Source organism: Thermobia domestica, chromosome 16, assembly GCF_964235325.1.
Source record: "Thermobia domestica chromosome 16, izTheDome1.hap1.1, whole genome shotgun sequence".
Classification (NCBI taxonomy): Eukaryota; Metazoa; Arthropoda; class Insecta; order Zygentoma; family Lepismatidae; genus Thermobia; species Thermobia domestica.
Window position 1 is genome coordinate 120,955,580 of NC_137469.1, and position 21,986 is coordinate 120,977,565.

General features: G+C 37.4%; 1 protein-coding gene across 1 annotated transcript in view; it reads left to right on the top strand.

Annotated features, from left to right (window-relative positions):
• Window positions 1-21,986, top strand: part of LOC145672601 (structural maintenance of chromosomes protein 6-like) — a 355,639-nt gene that overhangs the window by 202,711 nt on the left and 130,942 nt on the right. The window contains exon 14 of the mRNA XM_081741761.1: window positions 12,915-13,102. Coding sequence (XP_081597887.1) covers window positions 12,915-13,102 — 188 coding nt within the window. The remainder of the gene's footprint in view (window positions 1-12,914; window positions 13,103-21,986) is intronic.

The following is a 21,986-nucleotide window of genomic DNA, read 5'->3' on the forward strand; positions in this document are numbered from 1 at the left end:
CTGAATCTTGTTTTCCGTGTCTAGCTTCCGCAGTCAGCATTGAGGAAAACGTTCTCCTGAGGTTTGTGTTTTCTGTATTTACACCTAGAGTCAGAGATTCCTGCCTTCCGCTTTTTCTTCAAGTTTTTGCCGGGTTCGATCCTGATGAGTCTGGGCTTGGAGGACATTGCCTCTGATGAGGTCGGCCTGGACAATGAACTTCGGAGTGACGTCGAAATGATGAGGTTGACGTGGGTGGCGTCTAGAGAGACGCCTTGACCATATTTGGAAGACCACATGACAGGAAGGAGGGACCCGGAAAAACGGAACTGAAACAAAACCATCTGACAGAGGAGTCTCAGGGGAAGAAGTGGTTGGATTGTTGAAAAAGGAGCTTCTCCGTAATTCTCTCGCGTTAGCTAGATACGGAATCATGGATTGTTTACATTAGATTAAGGTAAAGTACATTTTTTGCCAAGCAGTATTCGAACACCAGGCTGTATAAGCTCGCCCCTAGAAATTCATCACCTTTGCTCTACCTTTCCTATAAGTTTGCCATGCTATTTTCTAAAAAGAGTTTGAGTTTCCTTTCAAAACTTATCAATAGATGCATATCAGTATAAAACTTGGCCTTATGCCATATGACCAGTGTAAAGTTAGAAAATGCATTTTAGTTGGAACGAATATTAATCTTATTAGATCTCATTGGTTTACTCTTAACGTACCTTCCCGACATTCATTCCGTTACTGGAAAAGTCAGAATTCCAGTCACGTTTCATGGTGGAAGCGCCTACGGTTTGGTCTCTGTGAGTTCTCTCGTTATTTTTAGAAATTTTGCCTCCCACCTATTTGTTTAGCACTAATTTGGAATTTCCCCCACCCAACCACCCTTGATTTAGTAACGATGTCTGGTGTTAGAATCTGACTTGTCTTTAATTTTAAGTGATATTATTTGTGATTTTGCAAGTGTGTGTATTTACGTTTTTTATGTTACGTCAATTTGCTCAAGAGTGTGATGTTAGTGATGATGCATATAACGATTTAGATTTAACAGAATATTTTGAGCCTATTGTTACTTCCTCCCCTGGACGCGTTCATTATACTAGGCAGTGTTTTGATCGCATTCGGCGTAATTTGCGGTTTTCACATTCCATCTCTGATATTGAGGCACCTTCTAGTACTTCTTCCTCTTCGTTATTCGACATGGCAGTTGGTGGTCAACAAGACAACCTCAGTATGCTTAGTCACATCTTACGACCTGAACCGTTTTATGGACGAATGGGGGATGATGCGGTCCATTATGTTGACCAGTTCGAGGTTTTGGCCCAAGTTAACAATTAACCGGATCTTAAGAAAAAGTGGATACTTGGTTCTTTATTGAAGGGTCCAGCCGCGTATTGGTTTGATACCATCTCAAAACAACCAGATTTCCCAGCCATGTCGTACGACCAATTTAAAAATAAATTCAAGGATGCCTTCAAAAACGCTTTGTTGCCTCAATTAACTGAACATGAGATACGCTCCCGGGAACAGGCATCCAACGAGTCTGTATTGTCGTATGTTTACGCAAAGAGGAACCTGATTCTTCGTAACGATAAAGAGGCTCCAGTACAGAAGCAGATTCAACAGATCCATATACGACAAATTAATTAAGGGTACAATATTGACAAATCTGACAATAATATACGAATATATATTATTTCTAGGGCCCCTAATAGTAGACATTTTTTTACTGAAATGGGCCCACGACTCATTTTTGTTTTATTTACCTTTTGTGTGCTGTTTTGTTTATGTAACGTAGTGAACCTGTTTGATGTTTCACTTATAATTTCATGTTCGTATCGTATATGGAGTAAGACAATTTTGTCTTAAAATGGGTCCTCCTCGAACGTCGGGGAGTTTCACTGGGCGCAGTGGCCCCTGCCCCCCACAAGTTACAGCCCTGTGTCGTGGCAATCATTTTTTCTTACTTGGAAGGTATCGTTTACGTAATTGATTTTGTTATTCTGTTATTCCTTTATTATTATTATTATTATTATTATTATTATTATTATTATTATTATTATTATTATTATTATTATTATTATTATTATTATTATTATTATTATTATCATTGCAAAGTCGAGACTTGGCTACATATTAATATTTTATGAATTTTAGGATTGGATTTCCTTTTTGTTGAATAATCAACACACTCCACTTTAGGAGGTTTGGGGGAGGGAAATATTATCCTGTTGCTTTTCATTTGTTTACTTACACGCTACACCAAGCCTGAATACTGCATTTCACCTTTATATATCTACGAGAAGTACCCTAAGTGCGTTTTCACACGGCAACGATAATATCGGTGGAAGCCCCGATAATATCGTTGCCGGTGATGAGCGAAGTAAGCGACACACAAAACAATCTTCTTTATATATGAAAACAAATAAAAATAATAATAATTGGGAAAATTATTTTTTAAAACATGGACTACAAAAACTGTTCTGAAGAGGTATGGAGAACGGTACAAAACTTAGAAAAAATAGCCCTATGCCTAAACATGTTTAGATTTAACAGTGCCGTTTTAAATAGATGCCGTAAACATATTATTTTCGTTTCGATGAGAATTGATTCTGCTGTACATTGCAAACTATATTAGTTTTAATTTTTCTTGGAACACTGTTACATATTGTATGTTTATTATTTTGTTTTCCATGCAATTAACATTAATGTCATAGTAGATTAAGTGATAAGATTCGAATTAGTAATTCCGTTTTACATCGCTCCATACATACACTGGGATGAAGGGGACATGTCCCCTCCAATCTTGGAACTGTCCCCCCCAATAATCCGATTTAACATGTGTTTTTTGAGAGAGAAATTTGATTGTGTCCGATCGCCAGAAAGGAAAGTGAGATGAAATTAATGTCCACTCAGAATAAGCCTCAAATCTGCCCGCCTCCCAATGTTGAAGACAACTCTGCTCACCTGATCCTCCACAGCATTGTTTCTCGACTACAGAAATAGTTTGAACATTGCTATATATATAATATGGGAACGATCTTACTCCACCCCCCAATGTTGAAGACAGGTTTGCGCTGTTGCATACATACCTGTCGTTTATCGTTTCTTATTGTCCATGAACTCAAAATCCTGGGCAAGGCTTGCATAAACTTTTCGCCATGCTTTTTGCTTTTCAATTCTGTCCTTGAAAGAGTCTGTTATCTTATCCCATATGCAAGGTCTATATTCCACAAGTTCAATAAGGGTTAAAATATCGAATGGAAAAATCCCTGCCATCTCTAAAAATCTAAGCAAAACTAGAAAGATACGAATGCAATAATATACAACCTTTTCATTCAGTCACTGTAGCTAAACGCAGAACTCTATCAGGGGGGTCGATCCCGGTACAAAGGGGAGAGGGAAAACTTGGATACATAGCTTTCGTCTTTGTTTACAATTGCCATTCCACAAATTATTTTAAAAAAAGGGAGGATTTGAGATAGTTTTGGAAATGAGATAAAAAATCTGCAACAAGTGAAGCATGAAGTCACATCCCTATTGTTGAGATCACAATCAAGAAAATATCATAATGAGTAACTTGTCCTTGGAGCTTTGCAAAGAGTGTTTGATTGTGCTGGTTTCGTTTCAAAATAATAATAAATCTACTTTGACTTGTCAACAAATATTCTATTCAATCATTGCTCATTGAGTGGGACCGGGAAAAGTGATCTGCACAGAATTCTGATGAAAATAAAAGAAAGTAATAATAATCAGGATTTTTTCCATATGCTTATGTTCACAGTGTATCAAACTTTAAAAATTACGCTTAAATTAATTTCCAGAATGTATTAAAATTTAAAAGCATTAATCGATTAAAAAATATACCATCAAAGTGTGTGTGTGTGTGAGAGAGAGAAAGAACAAAAATTAAAAAAGGAGTGGAAAATAATCAATAAATTGGTTATCTAAATTTTCTATATTCTATTTGGTAATAGCTATTTAGAGGGAAACCAGTACTCTTCAGACTTCCCAGACTATTTAATAAAGGGAACTAGCTACTCAAAAACAGAAACTGTAAAAAAAATAATAAGCTGTTCCGAAGTTGTTTATAGGACAAAATGATAATAATAATATTTGGTCTAGGAATTAATTCGTGCGGTTGGTACGCACACATTGAAGCTGTAGTACAAACACAAAATACATAAATACCTTAAGAAAAATATTGTCCATCGCTAGCCATCACTTTCGCCCATCTGTCAGGCAATGTACGGATTCCGTGGCGAAAGAAGTCCTCATCCTTGGAAGCGATCCAGTCAGAGACCCATGTTTCGATATCTTCTGAAGAAGTAAACCGCTGTCCAATCAAATCGTTGTTCATGCAATCGAACAAGTAGTAGTCCGAAGGAGCAACGTCTGGTGAATACGGCGGGTGGGGTAAAACTTCCCATCCGACATTTTCTAAATAGGTTTTGACCGGTTTTGCGACATGTGGGCGAGCGTTATCATGTTGAACAATAAGTTTATCATGTCTGTTCTCCCATTCTGGTCGTGTTCTGGCCAGAGCTGGCTTCAAACGCATTAATTGTCGTCGATAACGTTCTCCATTCATAGTTTCACCCGGTTGCAGCAGCTCATAGTACACCACACCTTTCATATCCCACCATATGCACAGCATAACCTTTGCACAGTGAATATCTCGTTTTGGTTGTGATGGACCTGGTTCACCTGGTTTCACCCAGGCCTTTTTTCGTTTAGGGTTCTCGTAATGGATCCACTTCTCATCACCCGTAATAATTCGATGCAGAAACCCCTTTCTGCTCTGTCGTTGAAGCAGCAATTCGCAAATGGTTTTTCGTCTTTCAACGTCTCTGTCTTTCAATTCATGTGGAACCCAATGTGACATCTTTTGAATCATTCCCATGGCTTTCAAGCGTTTGGAGACTGTTGTTTGATCAACGCCTAATGCTGCTGCAAGTTGTTCCTGCGTTTGACACGAATCCTGCTCGAGCAATGCTGTCAATTCTTCGTCTGGAAATTTTTTTGGCTGTCCAGCTCGCTCTTGGTCTGCCAAGCCGAAATCACCACTTCTAAACCGTGCAAACCACTTCTGACACGTTCGCTCAGCTAGAGCATGGTCACCATACACTTCCACCAAAATACGATGACTTTCAGTCGCACTTTTCTGCATGTTAAAGTAATGCAGCAGGACACCCCGCAAAAACACTTTATCAGGCACAAATTGCGCCATGTTCACTTAACTACAAACTGGTGTTGTTGACGCTTTAATCCACTGCCCTATACTACGAACGATACGCGATGACAGGGGTTTGCAACACATGTGTGGATACACGGAACTGTGGGACGCTCCGTTCGTTGCGCCATCTCTTGTCCACCCGCACGAATTAATTCCTAGACCAAATATTATACAATTGTAATAGAAAAAATGGAAACAACAAAATTCCAAGGACAAGAAACGAAACAAAAATACACAGCGCCTTGTCACTCACTCTCTTCATCTAACCCGCTGGCCGGCCGACATTATCGGTGGCCTGTACATCCAATCATAAGAAAACATTTCCCCCGACAGTATCGGGGGCTTGGCCGACAGCATCTGCGTGTCGGAGGATCGGCCGATAATATCGGTGGCGTGTGCAAGCTACGATTTGAATACATTGAAGTCGATTTCACCGCCGACATTATCGGTGGTCCCACCGATATTATCGTTGCCGTGTGCAAACGCACTAAAGGTTTTGATGATCATATGACAGTAAGCGAAAAAGTGATGAGATCAAAGAACTTTGCGTTTTAACAACATTTAAAATATCAGGTTGTCAGAAAAGTCATTACGTATTTCGGTAAAAATATGACAAGTAATGGTTTGTGAATATACTAGAGTTATTCGGATCATGCAATAGTTATGTGATGAATAGCTAAGATCTTGAGTGTTTTGTGTATTATTGCTCTTTGTTTGGTTTGGTTTTACAGATTTGATCAGAGATGGTGTGGGTCAATGAAAACTTAACCAACGACCCACTGACCCACCACCCACCGTGACCCATTCTGACCCATGATCCACCACTCACCGTGGACCACTCTGACCCATTACCCACACCATGACCCACCACCCACCATGAACCACTGACAAAACAAAACACATCGTCATCAACTGACACATGATCCATGGCCTCTTCTCTACCGACTAAAAAGTTTATACTTCTAATAAAACTAGGTTGTCAAATTCTAACTAGGCGTCGCGATGGCTCACTGGTAGAGCGTTCACCTCTGGTGCTTGGGTCCCGGGTTCGATCCCAATCTCCGCCAAGTAAACTTTGTGGTGGACAAATACCGTGTGCGTGGGTTTCCTCGGGGTTCTTCCGTTTCCTCGCACTTTCTTCATTCCACCATTTCATTCATTACTCATCATCACCGTCTCCTTTAGCCTAACCGGCATAATCGTGGGACGTAAAACGTAAAGCTTTAATTTCATTTCATTTTTCAAATTCTAACTAATCGGTCTTTGAATTTCTACGGTCAATCGCTCAAGCACCGCTCTGTTACAATAACGATGAATCTGACTTTTATGATATAAAATGGTAAAGTGTTTGTCATGGGCAAAATTGCGATGAATTTTAATTAAATTATCATGGTCTAATTATTTCCTCCTTAAATTATCGATACTTTTCAGTGAATAAACGGATGAAATTTGAAAGTCCCAAATCAAGGTAAGTAGACCAACATACAGAAGCTTACATTACAAATTTTGTCTATTTTTCTCACAACTTTATGGGTTGATTGCCCTATGATCTAAGCGCTCCATATAATAAACAAGCTTCAGGAATTGTTATAAAGCGTATGGTAAGCATATATGGATATATGATGCGAAGCACTGTATTTTTTGTTGAGTTGAGTTGATTTTGAGTTTAACGTTCCTTTCAGCAGCGAGGTTATATGAAACATGGACCTACCCTATGCCATAAACGTCGCCAACTCCTAGTGGCCCATTTGCTAGTAAACGTCGATCGTCAATATAGCGACGAGTCGAAGGATAGCCGCTAATGTCCCACTGGCGGCAGGGTTTCGTCGAGTCGAAACAGATATCTCGCGTCGGAGTGTTGAAGTTATCGCCACGTAGCAGCGAGGACTTCGTTTTGGTCCGCGCTCCTTCGATTCGTCGCGGAGAATTGCGAAGGGACCAACACGAACTATCGCCGGTCATGTGCATGCAGATATTATTATATATTATTTTTTCCTGACGAATTGTTCCTAAAGTGAGCTCCGGGGGTCAAGAATAACCTCTGCCTCAACATCATGAAGTGAAAAATCTTGAGATAAGTGCGATAATTGTATGAATTTAGGTGGCAACTGTCGTCGATCATTAGATAGTGAGTATGGGAGAACTATGAAATAAAGTAAATAGACACGCGTCATTCTGTTATAAAATTACATGACGAACGCATTTTATCTTATCCCAAACAGTTATCGTCTCTTATACACGGTTAAAGGAGCACTCTGATTGACTAAATTAAAAAGATCTCAACGATTTATCCCTTTACAAGCGACGTTCCCTTCATCGCCTCCGTGGCGAAGTCGGAAGAACACCCGCCAGTAATCATAAGGTTGTTGGTTCGAGAATACCCGCCCAGTGATAATAAGGTTGTTGGTTCAAGCCCCCACCGAGGTACTTTTTTTTAATTTAGCATATTTTGGAGAGTAATTTTGTGGTTCATTGGCGTTTTGTCGCGTCTCTGTCACTGGTGGTATAATTTTCAAAACGGAAGAGGGGCCACCGCGGATCGACGTGGGCCGCTATTTTTTTAGCGAGATGTCGCTAGTTTCCCATCGGTGGTGCACCGACGCTTACGGCATGGGATACGGACTAACGTGAATCCGAGTCACATGAGCTCCCGCCGGGAATCGAACTCGGCTGTATTTATTCTTTCTCAACTTGTTTCTCAACTGATATCGATCGTTTTCAATTATTTTTACAAACTAACCCACTATCTATTTACCATATGTAGAAAGTGCACCCCTCCCCATAAAGGATAATGTTAAAAATGCTAGGAGACGGTCTGTTCATTTTTAATAAAGTTAATATACTGAATTTCAGCTCCGTAAGTTTAATGGCTTGTGAGACACTCAATTTTTCGCAAATATTCGGATCCCCATATCCCTTCGGATATTGTTATAATGAACGCAATATGATAACATCACAGTTTGTATTAAGGCCTAACTATATACCTAAAATCATTTGATTTGACTGCAATTTGGCCGTGATTATTAGGCACTCATAATTACATTAAATTTTATATAATAATTTATATATTACAGTGATTCATAAATGTAATGTTTCCAGTAGTTAGTTGCTCTAAAACTCACAGGCTGTGTGTCGAAAGCCAAGTAGTAGATACATCCTATTACTATTATTACAATTACAAATATCAATATCCAAAAATGCCTGAAGTTCTTCTTTCACTTAGATACTCATCTCAGGTAAGTAAACAGAAACAAATGAAAAAGGGAAGTGGAAGCCTTGAAAGTAAAACGTAGGCAAATTGACCAGTGTTCAGAAGCATTTTTTAAATCACGCTCGACTCTACTCATAGAAGCTAAATGCGCGGTTCTTCTAAGTTGGAATTATCCGTTTCTCGCCACGTAGCACAAATATAGCAAAAATGAGGTGCCTGTTACTGGAGTCTTCGTGGCTGAAAGTACTAGCGCAATGGGCAAATAATTATGATTGCTTTTGGTGTGATTTCAAACCCGGGCCAAGGAAAATATTTTAATTTTATATTTTATTTTTAAAATTTTCAAAACAGTTTTTCTCATTAAAAAGAGATGATAAAAATACTCAAAAATGATTACGTTACGTGTGCAGTTTTGCTATACGAATACACAGTATAAGTAGTAGTAGTAGTAGCAGGAGGAGGAGTGGGTTAGAAGCCCCGCATCGCTTGTTTTGTTCCAGCTTGACTTCCATGATTTAAATTTAACCTCAACTACTTCTTCAATTTGTTTCTTCTTCAATTCCAACAAAGTGACAATGTTCTTTTATTACCAATATAATACACAATACATACACCAGAAGGTTTGGACAATCACAAGCTGCAACCAATCAGAAACGTTTTTAGTTTCTATGGGTCGAGGGTGAAAAAATATGCTGTTCAGAAGATGCTGTCTACAATCCACTGAGCATAGTTGGTCGGTGGGTCAGAATGAGTGGTGGGTCATGGTGTGTGGTGGGTGGCAGTGGGTCACATGCTGTTAACCCACGCCCCACTGATCCACTCAGAAAACTCGATCTATTTGACCCATTGAGCCACTCTAACTCTGGATTTGACACCACATAGAGGGGCCGCGGTGGCTCAGTGGTAGAGCGTTCACCTCTGGTGCTTGGGGTCCCGGGTTCGATCCCAGCTCCCGTCAAGTGAACTTTGAGATGGACAAACACCGTGTGCGTGGGTTTTCTCGGGGTTCTCCCGTTTCCTCCCACTTTCTGCATTCCACCATTTCATTTATTACTCATCATCACCGTCTCCTTTAGCCTAACCGTCATAACCGTGGGACGTAAAACTCAAAGATTTCATTTCATTTCATTTTGACACCACATAGTAAATGGAAGACCAAAAATTGCATGTTCACCATATTTTATTGTTTTACTTCAGGCAAAGGGAGAATGCGCTAATAGTGTTTGTGTTTTTTACTGTCCTCCATGTTTCTGTGTTTTTGTCCCTGTTCTTAAAGAGTTAGTGGAAAAACTAAAATTGAGTAAAACGCGTCAAAATAGGAAACAAGGTCCTGAGGAAGGTTCGTTAAATTAGTTAACTTTAAAAAATAATGCAGTCCCTGAAACACCACATTCCAATCAATATAAGTATCTGTCCAATGCCGTGCCCTGAAAAATCAGAGCCCGAGGCGAGAGCATTCGGCAGCGCCACCGTACATATGAGTTGTCAATTTAAAGTTGACTTCTCTGGACTATTTTTTCTGGATAATACTTGACTATTTTATCATGACTGAAATCAGAAAATTTCAGTATTATTAGACTGGAATCGTAAAAGTGTGTAATTACTGAATTCACTGAACTCCATTTTTTCCTTCTCCCAAAACAGTGATGTCTTAGAGTAGTAGCTTAAGCGTTAGTTTCATAATGTTGGGGCCGCGAGTTCGATTCCGGCTGTGGCAATTCAGGAAATTTTTATAATCTACAATACTGATACTTCTGATGTACACTAACATAAAAAACATTCAATTTCTCTTGATCTAAGAGTTGTGACGACTTCCTTTACAGGTGAAATGCAAACAACACAAAATTACGTCATGCGATCAGCCTTCGTTCGTAACTGTCTGGCAAGTAACGTGTTTGGACAAGAATTGATGAACACATAAGGTCTAAACACGTTCTTACTGCTGTAGTATGGGCCAAAAATGACTTCCAAGAAATTGTTCGTAGCTGTGCACAAATTGCAAATAGTGATCGAACTTAAAAAGCTAGTTACGGGAATGATCCTATTTAAAATGTCACCTCACCTTTCTACCTAGAAGAAGGGCGAAACAAAATGCATTACTGTTATCAGCTAACAAATCTTTTATTTCATTTCTTGTCATAAAATGAAAATTCTATCTGTAAATCCATAAACGTAATAATATTATTGCGTTCATGTGTAAACCTAAGAAACCTGACATACTGTATATCTTTTCTGTTCGTATGAATACCTTCGACTATGTTACTTTTTCTTTCCTTCTGTGGTAATAATAATAATAATAATAATAATAATAATAATAATAATAATAATAATAATAATAATAAAGGAATAACATAATTACAACACCAATTACATAAACATTATCTATTCCTTCAAAAAATAATAATTGCCACGAAAGGATTTGAACACAAGTAGCTGCAATGGGAGTTTCCTGCTTTCACAATTCTTTTTAAACAAATCGCCCCAACCGGAATATTGTTCGCCACTGACACTCCATGTCCTTTCGACGTATTCCAAACACTACAAATACATGAACGCAGAAATACTGAGGACAGTTAAAATTTCGAACTTGCTTTTCAGAGGAATTCGAACCCCTAGTGGGTTGTGCCTCATGATCAGAAGACGTAGCCCAAGATAACTCGGATAGTACCACCGGCTCAATTTACCACAAATTCCTCATATGAATATAAGAAAATAAACTAGTAGTTATGGAACATAAACATAGAACTGTCTATTTCTACACGTGTTGATATAATTCAAAAGATGAAAATAATTTCTGTCGTCTTTTCTTCTTTGGAAATTAGAAGTTATGGTAAGGACAAAATGTAATGTAAATCGGGGTCATCCCTGCAAACCGATGACCAGCGCCATAACTTAGATTCTTTTCGAGGGGCAAGCTTTAATATGCTTATTTTATGCCCCTAGAAAAAGTTATTTTTCTAATTCATGGGCCCCCGCTTTCCAACTTTCTCTTAATCTTTATGGGTCCCCGTATCATGTGGGCCCTCCCGCACGGCAAGTTCTGCGGTTCCGTTAGTTACTCCCTGGACCCATTCCATACATGAGAAAATTATTAATGGGACAGTATTGATAAATCTTAAAGCCATACGAATAAATATTATTTCTAGAGCCCCTAATAGTAGACATTTCTACTGAAAATGGGGCCACGACTCATTTTTGTTCTATTTGCCTTTTGTGTGCTGTTTTGTTTATGTAAAGTAGCGACCCTATTTGATGCTTCATTTCTAATTTCATGTTCGTATCGTATATGGAGTAAGAAAATTTTGTCTCAAAATGGGCCCACTCCAACGGCGGGGAGCTTCTCTGGGGAGCAGTTGCCCTCTGCCACCCATCAAGTTGCAAATCTGCAGCTGACGTAACTTCAACTTGAAGAACGTTTCGTGATATTTTCCTCATTGAGGAACGTCTATATAACTTGTTTTTGAGTTAAACAAGGAAATCTCGAGTAAGACATTAAGACACTCACACAAGTTACTTATATATTCTTATTTATATTCTTATTTATATTTTGTTTATAGTTGTTTGTTTTTGTTATATTTGAGTATCTTGTTTATATGTTTCCATGAAACAATTTTAACTAGGTATTAGTATGGGTGTAAGGTTACGTGACGCGGTGGGTGAATTTAGCGCATTGAACTTCTATTCGGTAGACACGGGTTCGAAACCCGGCCAGGCTGAAACTTTTTCAAGTGTTCCTGTTTCAATTTCAATTTCAATGCATGCTCAGTGTGACAAGCAAGATCTTCTCTTCCCTTGAAAGAAAAAGATGTTGGAATAAGGCGAATTGGAGAAGGTCTGTCAATGGAGACAGTGATTTACAAAGTTATTTGCAGCAGTTGTTCTAGATTTGATATTTTCATCTACTTTCAAGCATTTTCTGATTCTGGTGTGATCAGTGTTTTTATTTCCTTGAATTACAGTATATTTCATACACAGCGATATTGAGATTAACATATGATGTTCATTGGACAACACGCTCTGAGCCAGAGAGATTGATCTCAGAATGAAGAAATGTTTCGTGCGTCATCTACTCACAATTTTACTTGCACAAAGACACGACTCAGTGCTACCAACTGCTGTCAGTGCCGAGAAAAGTAAGCTGGGTTGTATCTGTCTAGGCGTTCTCACAACTGCAAATGACCTGGACACCAAGTAATGGAATTAGAGCGCTTAGGGGGAAGGTACTTTTGTGAGTGGCTGTACTGTAGATTGACAATCCCTTTGTAGTTAGAGGTAAGCATCTAAAATGCAGGAATGTTTTGTACTTTCAATGTGTAGAATCGTAAATTGTAAACAACATGAAGGAAAGATAGCTACAATGAGAATAATAATAAAAATATAATTTCTGTAAATAGGTGATAATGTCATGCAAAATATTTGTTCCTAAATCTTTAGTGTTTTATTCATGGTAATGATTACAGTAATTTTTATTTATTTATTGTTTAGGTGCATATGTGAAGCTTGAGGATGACAAATGGGCTTTGGCAGTTGAAACAGTGATGGGGCCGCTTATCTTTGCTTATTGTGTGGATAATTCTAACGATCAAGCTGTTCTAGTTAAACTATTGGATGAAGTGTTCGCTAACAGCCGGGATCGTAAACCTATGATTATAAACAGTAAATTCATTGAACAGGTAAGATATTTATAGCATAATTTTTATAATATATTGAAGAATGAATTGAATGCAATAACAATAATATAACTTTCAAGCATGAAGAATTAGGGTGATACATCATCATCAGCTTTCGTCAAAGAAGTAATTTCTATTTACTTAGTGGGTTCTCATGTATACGAGGTATATTACCTGGTAAGTCTCATCTTCAGGATCATTTCTTTTCGATACAACATTTTTGATGTTATATAATATACGAGTATTTGCTGTATGAAGAGGAACTTCTAACTTACGATTAATCTGTTTCTTGTTGCCTTTCCTTTTTTTAACATGTAATTAAATAATTGAAAGAAATCGAAAATATTTTCAATATATCATTATGCGATTACGATAAAACACGTTACAATTAATAGTGTGGGCAGGCTCGTGCTGGCCCACCGGGACACCGGGACGTGTCCCGGTGCGCCCTCCGAAACATTAAAACTGAAAAAAGGGGGGGGCCGTTGCCATAGAAACAAACGTTTCCATAACAACGAATCCTGTCACTGCTTGTCAGTCTAAAACTGTTTGAAGAAAAGAATAAGTCGTAAGTGGGAATCCTTCACCCCTGGTGGGGATGTTCATGAAGCTATCAGCTTATGTCTAATTACGTTGGAATATATTAGCCGTTTCTTAATTTTGAACATATTAGATTCGATCGAAACGAAAAAACTTTTTATCGGACTTCTAAAGAGAATGAAATAAAATAACTAAATACATGACCGTGTTTATTATCTCTAGGATTCCCAGTCACGACCCCCCTTTCAGTTTTATTAAAAAAAAATAGAAGAAGAAGATGAAAAAGGAAAAGGAAAATAGAAGAGGAAAGAGGTAAAGTAAGAAGGTAATAAAAAGGAAACTGTTACTGCATATTTTGAAAAATATGGTAAAGAAAGTGAATAATTATCGAATTCCAATAGCTATTGGGTTAATATTTGGTATTCAGGTGATTAAGGGTAGACACATGTTAACCCATACATCCCCGATCTAGATCCATTTAACCCCAACTACCAAATTATCCCGATCTAGATCTGAGATAGATGAGAAAGTTTAAGTTTACAGTTTATTCAATATTTCCAGAAGTTCTAGACTAATATCCAATACTTGAAAAATAAAGGACGAAGTTGATGGCATGTTAGAATCGACCACAAAGAAAAAAAAAAAATCAGAGTATTACATATTCGTAGAAGATTTTGACTTTCACAGTTCTCCCATGCTGATCATTCGTTCAGGCTACTTCAGTCCTTTTTACTTCCTTCATAGAGCCAACTTAAGTTAGTATTAACATTCAATGAGTTTAATTGATAACTACCATTAATTATAATAAATCACACATATATGTCAAAATAATGGATGCACTTAATACTAAACCTACATTTCACTCACACACACATTCATACAGGACAATGTATACTTCGGGTTGTATTTAGTTAAATTAAACTAACCTAACTACATTACTATATACATTTATTACATTTCAATAGAAGAAAAATTAGTTGGACATAACATGGAAAAATTTAATACATGGAAAGAATGTTTCATTAACATGCATAGAAATTCGCTACTTGCAACAAGATCAAATAACACATTTCTCTTCCTATATATATATTAAAAGTTGAATTACATGAAAGAGAATTTGACAAAAAAAAAAAAAAAATGAAAAAAACAAAATTAAGGAGATTCACAGATCAATACATTTAGGATTCAGTGTAATGAATATATATATATCATTGCGGAAAACGAAAGAAAAAATAAATTAAATATATATATATATATATATATATATATATATATATATATATATATATATATATATATAATTGGTTAATCATTCTTAAAAAAAAAAATACTTTAATAGCATTTTATTAGGTCTCTGTCCCAAGAGGAGACATTTCGACGATTTTATGAGTCTCTGTTCTCACATCGATAATAGCTCCTTTTTCCAACTCTCTTTTGCACTGTGGTTTGTGTCCATGAGAGTGTTTAATTGTTTTTGTTTTAGCTATAGACAAATAGTCGCTTCATATCACATATATATTTATATTTCTCATTTTGTCACTCGACGCACTCAATATAAAATTTCAAAGTTTATCAAGGTTAAAAAATTTTGAATCCAGTCACAGACATTGAGAACATATTTCCATATTCCGGTATTCACATTAAGTTATCAACTAAATTTCTCTTCATTAAATTTAAGACCAGTAATTTTCTTTATAGTATAGATCTTGTAGTCAAAAGATTCTAGACACTGAATAGTTAAATTTCTGATCGTAGGAGAAGGATTTGTTTCAGAGTCTACTGATAGAAGATTCGTTGGTGGGGCACACTGTTTCGTAGGTTATTAATTTCACTTTGATCTTGCGAATAAATTTGGATGAGGATTAGGGTTATTTTACTTATCTTACGACCTGCTACTCGTTTTACTTACATGCGGTATTTAACATTATATTCAACTTTAATAGTTACAAACATCAGTAACCACTCAACAAAATGTAATTTATTACAATATACGCGGTAACACTATATGTCACAAATAGTTGGTAAAGGTCGGGTGTCAAAAACCTATGGCAACCTAAACAAAACCAGGGTAAATACCGAGCCCATTACATACATACTCGTATATATATATATTCATATTATTCAATACAATAAATTTCACTTTAATATCCATCGTAGTATTTTGTCGACGTTTAAATTCTACATAACCGTTCATATTCGACAAATATTCATATTTTATAAATATTTATATTTTATTGGCTCAAAGACAAAACAAAAACCCTGACTATCAAAAATTCACTTTTTTTTCTTTCTCATAAGGTTGCAACATTGTAATTTATATGTATAAACCCGATAATCAATAATCATTTTCAATTTACTAAAGATCCGCGTAGATATATAAAAAATAGTTGACATAAGAGGTGGAAATGCAACAAAATGAGCAGGCACGTAACTTTTAAAACTATGTAAGCACATATATAGATGTATATAAAAAAAAAATCAATGTTATTGGAAACTAGTGGGCCCAGACTACTAATACATACACACTATATGACCAATCAATAGAAATAAAAACCAGAAATCAGTAATCAATTGATATAAGTTGTATGATCAATGAATAACGAAGGTTTCTAGGAATCTGAAAGCATAGTGTACCTTCCCGTCAATTTCTCCCGTGGTGGATTGAATATCGCGAAAATGGTCCTGAGTTGTGCTGCAATACCTCCACGAATTGCATCCCTCGATGTCTCAGTTAGTACATACGATCGAAATAAGTGAAATGAATATTGTATGTTTTATGAGTTTCAGAAACCGGGGGGGGGGGAGGTTGAAATTTAAAAAAAAAAAAAAATCTCGAAGTAATGAAGACAGAGAGAGATAGAAAAGAAAGAAGACGAAGAAATAGTGGCGCCAAAGACTTAAGTGGGAAATAACTAACGCTACAAAGACAGAAATCGAATTTCGCTCTCAACAAAATCCATAGCCAAAATATTCTTAACATGCCAAAAGGGTGGTCTACTCAAATACGTAGACTCAAGGAACGCCCTGCTGCCAAGGATGCAAGTTCTGTGTCCATCAGATCCCAATCCCACAAGAGTTTGGTTGTAAGATTGAAATCCGATCCCCGTATCCGGCCCAAACCAGCAGGTTCCCGGAAATCGTCCGGAAGGTTAGAGAAGGCGCTAATTTAGAATTTCAAGAAAAGAAAAAAAAAATCATCCGACCTCTTGGAAACTAGAAGATTCCAGAATAGGGATGAAATTAGAGTAATAGCTAAGGTATCCCTAATTAGTAATTCGCCAAAAAAATAAAAAAATTAAATAAATAAACTGAATTTTGAATCGGTGATTTCAATTACCGAAACATCACCGATGGCTACCCAGCGCAGACATGCCACCGTCTGGGACGTCGTTAATTTCCCTCATCTAATTAAACTAAGAAAAGACATGAAAAATACTTAAGGGGACTAGGGGTCGACGTCCGGGTACGCTATCCATGAATATTAATTTAGTAGCAGTTAATTTAATCGGATAGTCCGAACTGAGTTATATGAACACTGCACAATAAATAAATAAGGTAAGCAACAAAAAAAAAAAATCTCGGAGAGGCAATGAATGCTAAAGGTACAAATGACCGAAACCTGTACTTTTCGATGATCACAGGATATAGCAGTTGGTTTTCTTAATTATCATTTCTGTCAACCTTTAGAAGTAATTCCCACATGATGCTACTCTATCTATTGAAAGGCTTAAGATCTGGGGCTGTTGTTAGGAGGTACATAAATGCAAAGTAACACACAATTCCCAACTATAATTTACTATCCAAGTAGCAAACTCGGTTGGATGAATGCACTGGTGTGGAAGTCAAAACGCGAGAGATTTTTTTTTTTCTCTTTCTTTCTTCGTAAACATATTCGTATTTTCACTATATAAAATTCACTAGGCCTATCCATTTAAATATAGGGGTCATCATTTCATTCATATTATATATCATATTATTAACATATCATTACATTCATTCATTATCTACTAATTTCCACACGAAGTAATATTTTATAAACACCCTATTTCGTACATTTTACACGCAGGCCATACACATATTTACGTTACGCAGTAATAAATATATATATATATAACTATCACAATCTATCACGCTCAAACCACCACACGATCACATTCATCGAACCACGTACTCTTTATTTCGAAGCACCCAAATTGTATTTACCTTGCAGGTTTAAAAAAAAAATCATACATGTATTTACGGAAAGTTAAATTGTCAACGATTAATCTATTTCTGATTTGTTGATAAAACTGAAGCAACAATGGAATTTTCTACACCCACGGGAAAAGAGAATTTAATCCTACATTTTTAAACGAACAGTAACAGCATATGGACTTTACTTCTATTAAGAAAATAGGTGTTCTTTATTTCAGCGGATTATTCATTAACTACTGGACCTAGCAAGCTGAAATTTTCAGTACAGTAAGATCTCATGCTATTTTATACGAAGGTATACTCATCCGAACCGAAAACCATGTCCACGGGAAGTAATTTGAGAATAACTGTCCAAAATCAAACAATCTAAATCACTAAGTCATGCGATGTCGTACTGTCAACAAACAATTGACTACCGAAAACTGACGCTATAGCGCTGTAGTGGAGGCATAATTTACCGTGTACTGAAATGTATACTTGTACTCATTAATCAGAAATTTAATATTTACTCTGGTTTATTTATGTTAGCAAAATGGTACTAAATTAAAGCATATTTATACACTGTCCAAATCGAAAATTCACACACTCACACAAAACTACTAACTACATACACCACTGTTAGTACTATACATAAAGACAACTAACTAAAATAAACATGCACCATTTAGTTACATGCATGTTGACGAAAATAACCTAACACATTAGATTTAAAATACATTACTCCCTCGTCGATATATACAGTCGGCTCTATTTAATTTAAAGGGGGTCAAAAATGAGAAAAGTAACACTAGGTCCAATTGACCTGACCAATTGTTTACATAATGATTGCCAAAAATTGATGCCCGGGGGGCACCTTAACGAGGTTTATGGAGGGACCCTTCCCCTGAAAGGGGAAAAGGCCCTAAAACGAACAATAACTAACCCATTCCCCCGCTAGAACTGGTTCAATTTGGAAAAGGGGATAGGAGCCCTTTTAAGCTAACTTAAGCTGCCATTATGATTATTCACTTTACAACCATCAAACCTACGTACATGCGATTACTGAATAAATAATAAAAAGTCACTTCTACTTAACACACGAACAACATGCACTAACAAGTCGTAATTTCCCTAATCCCTACTTGAGTTTGAAATAAAAAAAAAAAGTAAAGTCACTCTTTCACTGTTGTCTATTCTCGATAGGCAGCAAACATGGCTTCCTAGTAAACAGAACTGGAATTTGTTATTTCACTGAATTGCAGCTTCTTTACCAAAATTTGTGGATTTTCCGGGCTCCTATTCCGTTGTAAATCTTTAACTATTGAATTACATTATCTGTTACCTTAGTTGTCCTTGAAAATTTGAGACCTTCCCGAAAAATATGTGGCAAGAAAATCACAAGCTGCTCCTGCTTGTGTGTCTTCGATTATTCTAATAACATTGCGCCGAAAAAGCCAGAGGTAGGAGAATTCCTCCAATCAGAAAGAAAACTTTAGCCGCGGAAATTACAAAGCGAATGGAAATTTGGTAAATCCAGATATAACCGGATCTGAAAGTGACTATGGACTACTGAGAGGGGGTGAGGGAAAAATTAGGTACCTGACTAAATTCTACATTGGTCTGAAATTAAGAAAATTTATATCCAATGACAGAACTATGTTTCGGTATGACGTCAGAATGGTAAACCTGGAAACTTTTCAACTTATATATCAGAAAATGGGATTTACACTTAATCAAAATGTAAATAAATATATTATACAGTGGGAATATGGTTACTAACGAAACCTTTGGGTTCATTATATTTAATTCGAAGTAGAGAGAGTAAATAAATTGTGTAGCTAAACCGAAATTGAATAAAAAAAAATTACTAGGTACAGGGTGTGTAAAAAAAATTGCCATTACTTTCAACTGTAATGGTACATTACAGTTTTCCCCGGCCCATTAACAAAATTTTGTTAGAATAACAAAATTTTTCTAATTGGGAATACTAACTACTGATGCTTGTTAAATTAACACACTCATTCATCTCATTCAAACATTACCAGTCACACTAGGACAGTATATTATATCTACTTGGGGTATTGCGCGAGTAATTCATTACGTTTATCTTCTGTACAATTGAAAATCTTTAAATTTCGAAAATTGTGAGTTCCGATACTTTTTTTTTTTTTTTTTTCAGTAGTGTTCATATAGCAATAGAGCGGACAGAAGTTCTAACTGAGAAATCGACAGAGACAATTCGTAAGGCTTCAGCCGTCGATTAGTATATCTGACGACATTAGGCCGCAGTTTCCCGTCTATCACTTTTATTTAATATTGTTCTAGGCTCACCGTTACCACGCACTTGCGAATGGATTGAATTCTGGGGTCGATTTACATTATTGTTACTATTATTGCTATTATTATTGCCCTGACTATTACCGTTCTCCCTTCTTCCGTACGTCCTGTTAAAATTCCTCCTGGTGTTATCGCCCCTATCCGGGTTCGATGCCATGTTGGTACGGTCATAGGGACGATAACTCCGGCGATTGTTGAACATGGGCCGATTCCTAAACAGTCGCCGGCCATTATTGTTGTTTTCTGAGCCATACCCACTAGGATAACGAGATCCAGCTTGGGTATAACTCAGGAAATCTGTCTGGCAACTTGCCGTTACCTTCGTCTTCGTCGGTTTTAGAATCTTTGCCTGTCGGGCGAAGTATCGTTTTGGTGGACCACCAACTTCCTTACCGCACAAGGCAGCTAAACGTGAGGTGACTTCTCGCACCGTTTGGCACAAGTGGGACGCTATGGCCCGGGACTCATCGGGTGGAAGAGCGTTAACAATAATATCTACCAGTTCGGCCTGAGAGGGATGTTCAGCTATCTGATAATATAGTTCGATAATTTTCCAAGCATAGTCCAAGAGGGACCCGTACTTGGAGCGATCATACCGGAGTGATTGTAAGTTTCTCTTTTGGAGCCGTTCGATGTGCTCATTACAATATTCTTCTTTAAAAAGAATCAAAAAATCACTAAACGTCCGGATTTGGTATTTAACCGAAGCAAACCATGCGCCCGAAGCGGCGATCAAACATTTTTCAACTATCTGTAGGCGTTCCCCATCTGTAAGTTTGTACATGTCTAAATATTGCTGCAGTCTCCGCAGGAAAACTCGAGGTAACCCGTTAGTAATGTTCCCATCGAAAGTGGGAAAACGTTCAATATCCCGGAGGGAAACTTTAGAGCTCATACTATGCGGGGCAGGAAAAGAATCCAGTGGAATCAACGCGTTATCCTGAGCAGTTGGGGTTGTCACCGGATTTGCCACCGACGGAGTGGTCACTGAACTGAACGCTCCCATATGACCAAGAGAGGTTTTATAGTTAGTATTGACCATGTAAGGTTCGAACTTAGGACCCACCACGGCAGTAACCGACGGTCCGGCACATCTCCTTTCCCCTCCTGGCAGCACGCTGTACGATTGTACCATTCCAAAGGTAGAGTGAGCATTTACGCTAGTGACTGTTGTAGTCACAACACTCGACTGCATCGGTACATCAAAATTATTCAACCATGATTTCGAGGTTGGCTGATGCGGGGGACAATACATGGTTGTGTCCCCGTGCATCAGGCAACACTTGACTCTTTCCCGGGAGGACGTTACTCGTTTCTGGGAAATTTTTCCCTATAGAATCGCTATCAGGAAAAGGATAGGAGATGTCAGACTTGACGATTTCCAGTTTAGTAATCTTCCCCTTAATACTGTCTACCTCAGATTGAATTCGACTAATTCTTTGATCAACCGACTCTAGTTTAGTTTCTATTGATAGGTCGGATATTACAACATTCAATTTACTTATTTCAGCCTGCTGCTGTTCAACCTTTCGTTCGATGTCACCAAATCTTTTGTTTGTACCCTCAAACCTTACATCTATTTCGTTTAGTTTCTCATTTGTTTCGTCTCTGAGCTGCTCGGTAGACTGTTGGGCCCGGTATCTAACCTGCTCCAATTCAGTAGACGTTTGCTCTTTCAATTTGCTCATCGAAGAAGCAAAGTCTAAACAAACCTGGTCAAATTTATTGTTTAATACCTCGAATCGCGCGTCGGTCTCTCGTTTCGAGGTATCAAACTTCTCATTTATTTCACGTCTCATTTCTGCATTCTCACGCCTCAGATCTGCACTATTCTGAT